The 14625-nt window shown below is 32.2% G+C and overlaps 1 protein-coding gene across 49 annotated transcripts in view; it reads left to right on the top strand.

Moving 5' to 3' along the window:
* The window catches only part of bt (projectin protein bent), a 242254-nt gene that overhangs the window by 67990 nt on the left and 159639 nt on the right, over positions 1-14625 (top strand). For 35 of the 49 annotated variants that reach the window (XM_073955192.1, XM_073955438.1, XM_073955135.1 and 32 more), the window contains 3 exons: positions 3859-3991; positions 5694-5894; positions 5957-6258. The exons of the other annotated variants lie outside the window; for them this stretch is intronic. In XM_073955192.1, coding sequence (XP_073811293.1) covers positions 3859-3991; positions 5694-5894; positions 5957-6258 — 636 coding nt within the window. The remainder of the gene's footprint in view (positions 1-3858; positions 3992-5693; positions 5895-5956; positions 6259-14625) is intronic. 49 annotated transcript variants of the gene reach the window in all.

The following is a 14625-nucleotide window of genomic DNA, read 5'->3' as shown; positions in this document are numbered from 1 at the left end:
GGTTTACCTTGTAATTTTTTAAGAAGTAACCCATTACTTTTCAGATTACCTGTAATGCGAAAATAAGCTTGTTTACATTACTTTGTAATGGGTTACGTAATGACTACCGGATCCAAATTTTTGCTGGGTATAAGTATATTATATATTATAGTATATTATTACGACTTTTGGACCAAAAACAACTTATAATCACAAACGGCGTTTGCGCTAGAGCTTTTTGCCGGGTAAACCTTCTTCATGAGGATTTATTTGACGTTTGCGCTACGGAATTGACATTTGAAACCCAGTGGGTTTATTAAATCCGGTTAAATGCAAACATAGTGTAGTGTAGGATATAAAACTTGTCATATTATAAGCATTTATTTTTTTCCTGCTCAAATTTTTAAAACCCTTATCCCGCACGGTGGTGTGTCAAAACAAGTCATTTTGAAAAAGAAATGAATATCGAACCCGTCAGAACGGAAAATTTTTCTTAAGTTCAAAACTATTGTTGCCTCTTTTTCTTCCAAAAGACATATTCTAATAAGTCACATGTTATTCCTATCATTACCTCTTTTTATTTCCGAATTGTCGCTATAAATTTAACTACAGTTGACATGTCAACAGTTTTAAGTAATTTAAAGACTTAAATGCAACACCCGGGCCAGAGAGAATACCTGTGTTAATTTTAAAAAATTATGCAGAAAATCTCGCTCTGCCTCTTTCTATCATATTCAACACATTTATTGGCACTGGTTACTTTCTTCAATTTGGAGCGAGTCTTTCATAATACCTTTATTCAAGTCTGGTTGCATCAAATTACAGAGGAATAGCTAAGTAAAACGCAATTCAATTTAACCGATGTTTTCTCATTTCAAGTTTCCTCAATTTTATCTTAATTCCAGCATGGTTAACGTAAAAATAGATCTACTATACAGATCTTCTAGAAGTAACAACTGTTGTAAATTATAACTTCAGAAATCGTTATCAAATGGACTGCATTTATACTGACTTTAGTAAATTGTTCGATAAGGTAAATAATTAGCTACTATTATTGAAGTTATATTTTATAGGCATCTTCACATCATCTTTTAAATGGATAGGATCATACTTAGCAAACAGAATTCAAGTTGGGAATTCGGAAGGGCCATTTCTCTCAAAATTTATGTGAAATCTGGGCCTCCACAGGCAGCCACCTTGGTCCCATTTATTAACATTGTTCAAAAAGGTAAACACAAACTATTTTTGAACTTGAGCAATAGCTTCCATTCAAGACCTTGGTATACTTTTTGACCGCCGATTGGACTTCAAGGAACACATCTCTTTAATCACAACTAAATCTCACGGTATTTAGATATATGTACGTATGGAGGATCTGAAATACAAACAACTGTTTTTTGTTTATACCAAACAAAAAGTGCATTTATTTCTTTTTTTATTTCGCGATAGACTGCCACAGATCCCCACAATGCAATCTCGCTCAAAATCGACGTACTTTGTAGTGCCACACAATTTTGAATCGACATCTCAAAATAAATAAGCTTTTGCAGCGAATGAAATAAAGCAAATAGAGCAGGAACGAACAAGGATATAATTGATTAAATAAATAAATTTTACTTAGGCATATGTGCATTAAAATGAAAACAAAACTAAACTGATTGCCATACTACATACCCAGTTAATACCCAATTTTGTTATTACACGTATAGAAATAGGGTTATTGTTATATTTTGAATGAATAACATGTATTATATGTACATATATGTGTAACAATCTATCATACACATATTTCAGCAAATTATAGTAAAAGAAAACATAATATTATACAGTTTTATCAGCAGTAAACATTTTAAGTTTGCACTTAAAAAGTAGCAATTCATTTTAGAAACATTTTTATATAATAAAATTTTCATATTATAAACAAGAATTCAACTATTCAATTTCATTCTTTGTTAGAAATGTTTTTATTAATTGTATACCATATTAATTGTATACCATTTATTTTTATTTCATGGTATAAACTTTTTACTGAGCAGAATCAACAGAACAATTAATGAGAAAATATTTGAAAGAAATAAAATGTAACGGGATTTGCCTAGTAAAAATTATATGGTGATGTGCTTATAAAACGACTTGTGGCAATGTTAATGCATTGACACATTACTTTTAGATGATCCTTTTTATTTAAGCGTAACGCATGAACGTAAAATGTGTTAGGTGTAACTATTATATAATTCTATCTTAATTAATTCTTAATTCTTACTGACATATCGATTTGACTTTCATATCAAACGACTGCTATTTTTGTGTTTTATTAAAATATATTCCCGTATATCATTCATTCCAATTTTCATAACTGCTTCAAATTCGTATCTAAATACCTGAGCAATGATGACTGACAATCAATGTGAAGGCGAAACGGCGGAAGCTAGGATATTGAAATTTTGGGTGAGTGTTAGTCGTGGAGTTCGTCGATATGGCTACGTTTTTGAACATTAGTACTAGAAGGGTACTTAAATAACCTTAAATGAACTGAAAATTGTACCATTTGAGTGACTGACTGATAATTAAGGCGATAATCGACGAAACAGCTGAATCTAGAACAGCGTCGCCCAAGATTTTCCATCAATGGTTAGTATGTGAATATGTATGGATGAAGAAAACAATAACCACATGATGTTCATCGTTTGTTTTCATTCATATACACTGTAAGTGAAAGAGAGAAGCAAATGCAAAAACAACTCAGTGGGCGCCCGCGCTATACTTCTTTGCAAAGAAGCCCTTCTCTGATCTAGAATCATGAAATTCTGAGTGAGGGTTCCTATTGAAGTGTAAGTGTGTGATAAGGCTGGTTTAGTGAAAATTCGTGAGAGAAAAGTACTAAATTGTACAAAAAAAATGTACTTTTCTTATTAGGCGAAGGACTAGAGTTAGAATTCTGAAATTTGGACACTAAAGCTTGCATAAATTCGTAATGGCCGTCCAGTTCCGACTACATATAAAAGGACTGCTAGATGTTCAAAACATATTACTTTAATGTAATTAATGCAGGTCGAGCACAAAATTTGAACATTTACCCATAACCTGTTAAAATAAGTATTTGGGGCCAACAAATTGTCAACGTAAAAGAAACATGTTTTGAAAAAACTCTTAGATGCGGTCTTAAATGCGCATTTACGCTAAAATAAATGAAGCAGTCTAATTCTTTACTTTTAGTTTGAATTGGTACTGCTTTGATTATCCTGGGAACCACTACTTTCTGTTATAATATGACTCATAATTATGATACTTGGAAGGTCTTTAATTTCACATGAAAAAATATATTTTTCTATGTTAAACTAGCTATCTGAGCCACAAAATAGTCATAGGCATACACCTTTTTCAGATGTAATTTGAACGATTTTACTTCTAATTTAAGAATTCCATTTGATATTCGTTACATTCCATTTGTAGTTTGAATTATTCCAGTTGTAATTCGATTTTTTTCCATTTGTAATTCGAATTTGTCCATTTGTAATTTGAAATGAAAAAATACAAAATTTTTATTTGCATTGATGTTATATTTAGTTTTTTACAAATTACACGTAAAATATTTCGAATGGCATAATTCGAATTTCAGATGAAATAATTCGAATTACAAATAGACAAATTCGAATTATAAATGAAAAAATTCGAATTAGAAATGGAATAATTTAAATTAAAAATGGAATAATTCGAACTACAAATGAAATTCTCAAATTACAATTGAAATGTTTTGAATTACAAGTAAAGTGTTTCGAATTACACTTGAAAGGGTGTAGTTATAGGAATAATTTAAATTCTTACACACTATTACGACTTTCTATATATGTCTACATAAAAAACATTTTTAAATCGTAGGCGATGAAGCTCCGGTACCCGACGATGGTATAAAACCAACATTCACTGAAAGGCCGGTGATTCGACAGACTGATGATGGAAACGTCGTGTTTCAATGTAGATGCGTTGGAGATCCGAAACCAATAGTTACTTGGTATGAATAATTCTAAATCTGTAGTTTTCTTTCCTAGAAAATGTTACATTAATAAATTTTCGCCACGTTCATTGATTACAGCAACATATTTCAAGTGCAATAAATTGAAATACAATTTTACATAACAGCAGGTAGTTCGGCATTCGACAGCAATTCAAAAAGGTTAAGACATGCTAAATATATTCAGGAAGAAACTTGAACTGATAACAAACCATTACTATACGTACTTGAATTGTTTTCTTTTATATCAAAACAACAACAGTTGTTTGCACGCGTAAGCTGTTTTTTATTTTTTGTGTATTAATCTTTTTAAGTTGGGAAGTAGAAATCCAATCGCCAACTTAAAACGCGTTTTTCCCGAAACTACATTTTTTGAGATGTGACACTCTTTGAATACATTACACTTTTTATTTTTCGATATACCCTATAGAAATACTACTATATGGTACCCAACAAGCATTATAACCAAAAAGTCTCTAGAAGGCTTATCTAAAAAGATAACGTCGACAATCCAATTATTGTCTTAACTGATGTTTAGGTTAAGAAGGAGAAAGTTAAATATCGTCATTACATTTCCGGTACTTTCGCGAGGGACGTAATTTTGTTACGTTGGTTTGTAATCGACGAGCACCGATTTCACCATTATCTAAGTATAAATTAAACTCTTTTACATTTGTCTATTATATATACATATATTGTTAAACAGTCTATACTATATATGCACATATAGTGTTAAACAGTAATGATGCAATTTGATTCCTATTGCAATCGATGAAAAAAACTTTATCACTATCAAAATTCCATGGCTTGCGTTAATTCGATGTTCACAATCAAGAGTGCGTGATTCGAATTATGTCTCTTATAGTACGTTTAGACTTATAAATCCACCCGATTTCAAATGTCAATTCCATAGCGTATACGTACAATAAATCCTAGTTAAAAATCCATTTGAATTTTATGCAATTGGCGTTTGAAATTGAGTGGATTTCGTAAATCTGAACGTTGTTTAAAGCCTTGTTCTTCAGTTCCACTACATACTCAACTTAATATTGTCATTAGTAATACAGGCTGACTTCATAAAAGAAAAATTGAGTTGTCACATGCGAGACATATCAACATGATCACAAAGAAAACATCTATGGCAACACTGCATTTATGAACACTCACAAAGCATTACATTTAATTATCTTTTATAAAATTCGATTTTTTTTAAATAAATTTATTACATTAAATACTTACAAGAAATCCCGAATTTCTAATCGATTTGCATGTATTCTTTTTTCGCAAATGTCAAAGAATAACAGTACTAAATAAATGTCGATCGTAGCGCAACACAAATGGTAAGACTACACAAATTTTACAATTTCTGCGCAACACTGCCAGCATGTATTTATGAAGTCAGTCATATTTTTAAATGTATCATATAAAAAAATAAGCATAGAAATACATGAATTTAAAGTGGTGATAAAAATATAGACCTAAACAAGTTTTGGGTGTGGGTTTTGTAATGTAAATTGGTCCCTGCATTTAAAATGTAAATATTAAAAGAAAAGCATTTGTTATATGTAGATTCGAAATGTATTAAATTTGAAAATTAATAAAAATTTTAAGAGGCGGAATGAAATGTTGCGTTTTGAAAGCTTTAATCAATGAATTGAGGTAATATCAATACATTATAACATGAACAAAAATATACAAAAAGGTATCACGGCAAAGAACAAATTGTGGAAGGCGGACGTTATAAAATATCTCTGGTATTGGATCAGCAATTGTATCACATGGCTATCATGGAAATAACGAACGTGGTCCCAAGTGATCAAGGAGAATATCATGTGATAGCGAAGAATGTTAATGGAGAGGGGACCACTTCTCTTAATCTTAATTTTGAGGGATCTTCCAAAAAGTAAGTGGTTTGCTTTATAATAATTACAACGAAATGTGGTACTATTAAATGACTATTGACAGAATATCGGACGCAAAATCGCCCAGATTTCCAAAAAAGCCAACAATACGACAAGAAAAAGATGTTTTAATTATGGAGTGCATATTAGAGGCGTATCCACCACCAGAAATATCGTGGTTCCGAGGGGATAAAAAAATCGAAAATTCAGCACGAGTTAAAATGGAGTGTCAAAGTCGTGGAAAAGATTTATTCGTTTTAACTATGGATATAAAAAATCCGACAACAGAAGATGGTGGCAATTACCGTTGCAACGCTCTGAATGAGCATGGAGAGAGTAATGCTAATATTGCCCTCAACTTTCAAGGTAGTTACAATTTATTTATACATTATTTAAACATATACTACGAAGTGAAAAAGTTCGATTTTTTTAATTGTAAATCACTTAGATCCGTTTTAGTTAATAGATTTTCTTGTTGTATGCCTAATATTCTTCATTTATAATTCTTATACAGTATAATCTTACAAATTTAAATTTTCCAGAAATCAGAACAGAAATTTCAAATGCAAATGTTGACGTTATGTTTAATTTACATTCGAAAATTAGTTCCTTTTCTTCACCAAAGGGTTAAATGAGAACTCGGGTGAGAGTAAAGGCAAGATATACCCCTTGTCATTCGAAACAAAAGCAACGATTTTGAAGCGACTCAACAGATTCTCATGGGCAACATGATACTAATTTATGCTAACATTTTGAAGCCGGAATTTCGTGTTTTTTTAATTTTTTTAATAATCCGGACGCGCAACAAGGTACAACATAATAGGATTAAAGAACTCGTGATTTTGCGTCGTTTAATGTGTATCTCTTGAGTGTGCTTCTTACAGCATCCTAGTCGAAATCGCTTATAACGTCGTCGTTTATAACGTCATATCGCTTATAGCGACGAAATCCAAAAGTCCCGAATTTCTGCCCTTTATATTCCACAAAAATAAATATCGCTTATAACGTAATCGCTTATAGCGTCATACCGGTTGTACGTCGGTTTTTTGTGAAATATTTGAATTTTGCTATCGGTTATAACGTCGAATCATACGAAGAAGGAAATTGTCTCTTAATAATTTGTTGTATGTATATTTTTTCAAACTCAAACAACAAGAAAATACCAAATTTATGCACATCATGTTCGAAGATGGCGGTCTCAAGTCAATTAAGCTTGAGAGTTTGCCACCCAATGTCACATCTGTTTTACAACCATTGCCGGATAAGCAAATATCCACTATCCTGTATAGAAAAGGATCAAAGTACAAATTAAATGTGTTGGATGCCGTGTTAGTGTTAGATGAATCCTGGAAAAATGTAACGTCTTCTGTCATTGATAATTTTCTTTATCTTGCGGGATTGTTAATGGACCTTTAAAAGTTTCTGAAGACATTTATCTTCGTTCTAATTTCTCCCAACACGTAGAAGATATTCATTAATTATTTGCCATCGATGACAAAGTTTTCACATCTGCCATATATAATGACGACGACATAATATTGGAAGTTTTAGATGGAGACAATTCTAATGAACAGAGTTTCAAATGCTGTAAGTGTCAGAGGCGTGTCTAGCTGTAGAAACTCTTAAAAAATTTATTTAATCAGAAGATGTTACAAACAAAAATGTGTTTTGGAAACCATTTCAAAACTCAGATCTAAGTTAAATTTAAAACTTATGTCGGAATTCAAAAGCACAAACTAAAATAACAGACTCTTAGAAATAGAACCATATCCCATTTAAAGGTGATATTTTGAAGGTGATCTGCTGAAGAATGAATTTAATATCGTTATTTTTTATTATTTTGTCATTTATAGAATGAAAAAGTAAAAAATTGAATTGATTTTATTTACTTACTCAATAAAACAACGTATTTATACCCAAATGTCACTATACATAATATAATATTACCTCTTTTATAAATATCGTTTATAACGACTATCGCTTATAGCGTCCGTTTGGCCGGTCCCTTGACCGACGTTATAAGCGATTCGACTGTAATTGGAGTCTAAAGGCCAAAATTTGATGCGTTAATTTAAAAAAAAAAAAACTTATTTTTTGCGTATAAAATTTACAAGTGTCATTGAATTTCCCTTGAACCCCGCGTGAATTTAGCTTTTTACGCGGCGGATCTAATGAGCCCTTCCACGATCGAATCCATCCACTAAAATCGCGGATATATATACCTTGAAAATAGGAAAATCAGCAAAAATATATTTTGGCAAATCCGCGTACTAGTCACTGGTTTAAGCATATTTTATTTAATTAATTGGCCTATTGGCTTTGTTATACATGTTAAATTGAATAAAATAAAAAATAAATAAACCGCGATTTTCTTTAAAAAATTTTACGTAAATGGAATCCTTTATACGCGATTATAATATTTGCAAAAACGCGTGTCATAAATTACAGAGATATGGGTATCCTACGCAAAATAGAATGTGGAGGCACATACGGGGTTCTTAATGAATATATTTGAAATATGTGTATATTGACGTATTTTTGATGGGTGCTACCGAAATCGGATGGGCACCAAAATCGTATACATACATATTGCGCGACTTTTACCCACTTTAAGGTTTTTGCACTGTGTGATGCAACTGAAGGCACACTTTGGTCGCTGTGCGAAACATCGAAATATGCATAAATATTGAAAGAGATTGATTCGCTGTATCCAAAAACGGATGCGTATCAACTAGTTTTAACTAATACGCGAATAATATGCTTTTTAATTTTCACATTTTTTGAATGATTGTAATTTCAACATTACTCTTAATTTCCTATCCTTATAAGTTATCACAGTAACCAACTAAGCTTTCACGATGGTAAACCATATTTCTTGATGAAGTATTTCTTAATTGTTGTATGGGATTTTAGCGAAATAGTTAAAGAACTCCCAAATTTTTTTTTTCTAATTTTTCTAATCGAACCAAAAAATATATTTGGAATAATATTTTAACAATAAGTTTTTCTCTTTTGTTGTTGCTATAATATGCAGTTTATAAAGCCAATGTTTATAATTTTGGCTCCATATTTGTTTACGCGTTGTCTAGATTCTGAACGTGTTTTTAATTTATTTTTTAGAGGTTTATGCGTACTCTGAGGTTGTATAATTTAGATTTGCTCCCAGATTTTTTGTAATTTTTTTGATTTTCCGCGAAAATCAACATTTAATAAAAATTGGGGAACTAGTACCCTTAGAAAGTAACATGCTGAGCCTTAAATTTTGGTTTAACTACATAACTTTGGTAATTATCAAAAAACCGTAGATTTGGTAATTTTTGTAATACATTTATTGTCAACTCCAACTATTATAATAATAATTGTTCCACAAACATCCCATAAGGGACAAGCTCCTTTTGAGTAACTCTGATATTTTACCATAGATGCCACATTTTGAACTAATTTAAAGCTCAGATAGTTTAGTTTTATTACCAAGCTCTCTCCTTGGAATATGTCCAACGGAAGCAGAAATATGTGAGATGGAAATAAAATTCCATAAATTGGAAATTGGGATATCTCAGCGTCTTTTTCAACATTACAAGCATTTCACCAATTTTGGTAACGCAATTGGGAACATTTTAAAACTCAAAATATCTTCATTGTTGAAACGCATAAAACTAAAGCGGAGATACTAGTCAGTACAATTCAACAAAAAACGCAAAGTGGGATGTGCGCCAACCTATTTTGCGTCATAATAAAGGTGATATTTTCCTCTTCCATTGACGGACTTTCCTTTTAGAATACGACTACTAAAAGCGGAGATATTCGCATAAGAATAAAACTTTGAACCTTTGTCCACATAAGTTGTTTGCTTTTGGAAAGTCGACTATTGTGATATTTTCGTTTTTTCACCACCTACGAAAACCTTTACATCGTTAGATAGGTGATATTTTCTACTTTCATTGTCAGGTTTTGCTTTTGGTATACTTCTTATAGAAGCTGAGATATTCGCTTTGGAAAAAAAACGTTGACTTTTTGTCCAAATAAATTTTTTGCCCATTCCGACCCCTAAATATTATCCGACCATCGCCAAAATCAATAGGCTTCTTCCTCTCCGGGACCCATCCACAAAAAATTTGGTGACGATCCGATCAAAATTGCGACCTGTAGCGTGATTACAAGGTTTAGATGGACAGACGGACGGACGTCGATTTGATATATATATATATATATATATATATATATGTATGAGTTTACGACCATTATTTCGATGCGTTACAAACTTTTTGGCCAAAACCAACTTATAATACCCTCCCCACCTAGTGGTGTAGTGTATAATAACACAGTGCTACAGTAAAAATTTGCAGGGGTTCTAATGCATAAATTCGGTTTTGTGGAAGTCCACAGAATACGAAAATACCTTTGGTTTCTTTAGGTCACTTCGGTTTTTCATTTTATAACGGTAAATGTAGTGAAAAATGGACTTTCTTGAATTTTCAACTTTAAACGGGCATTACTTCTTTTTTCCACGACCGATTTGCACACACTCTTTTTCATTATAAAGGGGAGAGTAATGCCTTTCGAACAAGCCATAGATTTTTAAAATCGGTTAACAAATGGCTATGTAATAGTGGTTTAAGTGTGACAAAAACGCATTAAAAACAGTAAAACCTTTTTCCTTGTGCTCTAGGCTGCGTAAACGACACCTAACTGTACAATCATTTACTGTTAGCAAGTAGAAAATTTAGTTGGCTTTCCAAAATGGGAAAAACCAACGAAATCGGTTGAAAAATGAATGCGTTATGGCATTTTTTGTGTTTCAACTTTTTGGTTTTTTTCATATTTTCCTTTATAAAATATGGGTATCTCAGCATGTATGATTCTAGTTGTGATTATCCTGCTTAACAATCACGCACAAGGTATCAATGTTTTATAAAGGAAAATATGAGAAAAAACCAAAAAGTTGCAACACAAAAAATGCCATAACGCATTCATTTTTCAACGGATTTTGTTGGTTTTTCCCATTTTGGAAAGCCAACTAAATTTTCTACATGCTAACTGTGAATGATTGTACCGTTAGGTGTCGTTTACGCAGACTAGAGCACAAGGAAAAACGTTTTACTGATTTTTAATGCGTTTTTGTCACACTTAAACCACTATTACATAGCCATTTGTTAACCGATTTTAAAAATCTATGGCTTGTTCAAAAGGCATTACTCTCCCCTTTATAATGAAAAACAGTGTGTGCAAATCGGTTGTGGAAAAAAGAAGTAATGTCCGTTTAAAGTTGAAAATTCAAGAAAGCCCATTTCTCACTACATTTACCGTTATAAAATGAAAAACCGAAGTGACCCAAAGAAACCAAAGGTATTTTCGTCTTCTATGGACTCCCACAAAACCGAATTTGTGCATTAGAAATCCTGCAAAAAAATTTTGTCCACTTTTGTATCACAGTGTAATTAATACACTAATATGTATACTAAGTGATTATTAAGTAATTATTAAGTGATGACAGAAGGGGGAATTTTTGCATGTCTGTTTAACAATAACAAGAGTTTTGTTGTATCTTCAATGGAATTGACAACGCAAATGACGTGAATATGTTAGAGTGAAAACTTTAAACTCCAAAAGTTAACTAAAAAATCGATATCGATAAGTGATTGGAATATCAATGAGAGTAAATCATTTATGGTCATGTGCAATGCAGAAATAAAATAAATTTTGTTTAAAGAATTTGATATTTTCGACCTATTTGTTGCTACTGAAATGTTTAATTGATTCAAGCTCGAGGTCAATTTTAGAAATATTTTATTTATCTATTATCAATATTTTGCAATTTCTTGAATTGCATCTTCAGGATGTGATCTACAATAATTTTAAAGAAGAACCATAATAAAATAACATATAATAATATAAAACAATAATTTTAAAGAAGAACCATAATAAAATAACATTATTAAAAACACAGAAATTTCATATGAATCTAACAACAATAAGTATCATACCATAAATTCGCTAAAAACACATAAAAAAAATTGTCAATTTACTTAAACCTAGGATAGCATCACAGCATGTTTTCGATTATTGCGATCTATTTATGTTCTTTGTTTTGCGAATTAGATTTCTGTAATTGAGAGCGCTGTTGTCTACATCTGTTTTGAAGTTCATTCTTGCTGTTGTTGGCACATTTAAAACAATGGTGAGCGAAACAGAATTTAAGAGATTATAAGAGAATTTAACATTTGCCGTTTTTCGTGGTTTTTCTACATTGTTTTTTAATTCTGAAAACATATTTTTAATCTGTAATCGTGCCTAAAATGAATTTTTAAATAATAATTACAAAAAATGTGGAGAGAACAAAACAAGTTAGTCTCAGCTGAGCAGGCAATGAAGAAGGTTCTGCGTCGCTTCTTTTGTTTTTTTGTGTATGTCTCCCCTTAGCGAAATGACTATTAGGCATGTTATGTCTCCAATACTAATGCAAACAATGCAATGTGCGTTGTTATGGGTTGCCTGATGCTGCACCAGTGGATGACCGTGCACACGGCTGATTTAAAATATGTAGCATCTCTATGGTGTATCGTTTGTTGTTGTGATGTTAGCTCTCCAACATGTGCTGCTTTTGGTTTTTCATATTGTTGTCGCAATTTTAAGTCTGACTTGTGAGCCGAAAGTCTTGTTTTTAATTTGATTTTTTTATTCTCTCCGATATGTTTGGGACTATATCAATGATGAACAAAACAGTACTCTAGCGTCGATTACTCTTAATCAAAAATATACACATTGTTTTATAAATATTTTTAAACAATATGCAACTTTTTAAAAGGTTTTATTTAGCTCACCCCGTTTGTTTTATTTATTCTTGGGTCAAATTTAGTAATTCAAATTTCACCCTCTTCCTGTCAACCGATTAATCTGACATTTTGTATACACTTTGGATTTTGGTGACAATACAATTATGTTTATTCATTATCATTATAAATTCAAGATGGCGGCCGCTACAAAATGGCGGATAACGTAGGTTTTATCAATCCCATCAATATGGGTATCAAATGAAAGGGCTCAACAAGCAGAATACAATATACTATAAAAATTTGAAATCCAAGATGGCGGCCGCTACAAAATGGCGGATAACGTAGGTTTTATCAATCCCATCAATATGGGTATCAAATGAAAGGGCTCAACAAGCGGAATACAATATACTATAAAAATTTGAAATCCAAGATGGCGGCCGCTACAAAATGGCGGATAACGTAGGTTTTATCAATCCCATCAATATGGGTATCAAATAAAAGGGCTCAACAAGCAGAATACAAAATACTATAAAAAATTTAAATCCAAGATGGCGGCCGCTATAAAATGGCGGATAACGTAGGTTTTATCAATCCCATCAATATGGGTATCAAATGAAAGGGCTCAACAAGCAGAATACAATATACTATAAAAAATTGAAATCCAAGATGGCGGCCGCTACAAAATGGCGGATAACGTAGGTTGTATCAATCCCATCAATATGAGTATCAAATGAAAGGGCTCAACCAGTAGAATATAATGTACTATATAAAATTAAAATCCAAGATGGCGGCCTCTACAAAATGGCGGATAACTTTGGTTTTATCAATCCCATCAACATGGGTATCAAATGAAAGGTCTCAACAAGTAGAATACAATTTACTATGAAAAATCGAAATCTAAGATGGCCGCCGCTACCAAATGGCTGACAACAATTTTTTATCAATCCCTCCAATATGGGTATCAAATAAAAGGGCTTGACAAGAAGAATACAGTGCACTATACAGTACATTTTATACACCCGAAAGCCATACAGTTTCTAGCTAAGTACAATTACGGGACGGCTGAAAGAAGAATGTTGCCTTTAATACTATCATGGGCTTCTACAATACATAAAATGCAGGGCAGCACTGTGGATCACGCAGTCGTATACTTAGGTGCGAAACTGTTTGAAGAAGGTCAAGCCTACGTGGCTCTTAGTAGAGTAAGATCTTTGCAGGGACTACGTATAGAGGAGTTGGACTGCAATAAACTAACGGGCAAGAAACCTTGCAATAATGAAGCACTAAATGAATTAAACAGAATGCGAAATAAAAACTAGAAAATAAAAATAGGTAAAAAACTTTTTAAGTTAAACGGTTTTATGTTAAACATACATTGCAATGTTTAAGATAAATGTACTAAAAACCAAAAAATAATAAAATAGATACAGTCGTGGGAATTATAAACATATGCATAGACTAGACTAAAATAAAACCGTGGGGCACGTCAATTGTCTACAAATTATCGACTTAGTGTGCGATAAAAGAATCGTTTAATTCGTCGTTAGGCAGTTGGCCCGCAGACGCTGAGGAAATTACTTACTATTTTCTTCCTCATGGAAATTCCAATAGTTATACACTCCATGTAAATAAAAGAGATGTTTCAACTAGTTTATTGTTGGACATTCACACTGCTGCCTGGCGAGGAATCGTTTCACTGCTCGTAGTTTGTCTTTAATCGACAAAGTACTACTCGCTCACCACTATGAAACCTTAAAACTCGCTTATAATCGAGCTTGCTAGCTTGTTTCCACATTCTAGCCCTACTTATCACACGTCCATCGTTGTCGGTTGAACAACTGCCTAATTATAGTGTAACATTACAAAACAAACATTTTAATCAACGATTGTAGACAATTCACGTGCCCCACAGTTTTATTTTAGTCTAGTCTATGCATATGTTTATAATTCCCACGACTGT

This window comes from Musca autumnalis, unplaced genomic scaffold (assembly GCF_047663935.1).
Source record: "Musca autumnalis isolate F117 unplaced genomic scaffold, ASM4766393v1 scaffold_1, whole genome shotgun sequence".
In the NCBI taxonomy this organism is placed as follows: domain Eukaryota; kingdom Metazoa; phylum Arthropoda; class Insecta; order Diptera; family Muscidae; genus Musca; species Musca autumnalis.
The sequence above is the reverse complement of the archived record's forward strand: the minus strand, read 5'-3'. Positions and strand labels throughout refer to the sequence as shown.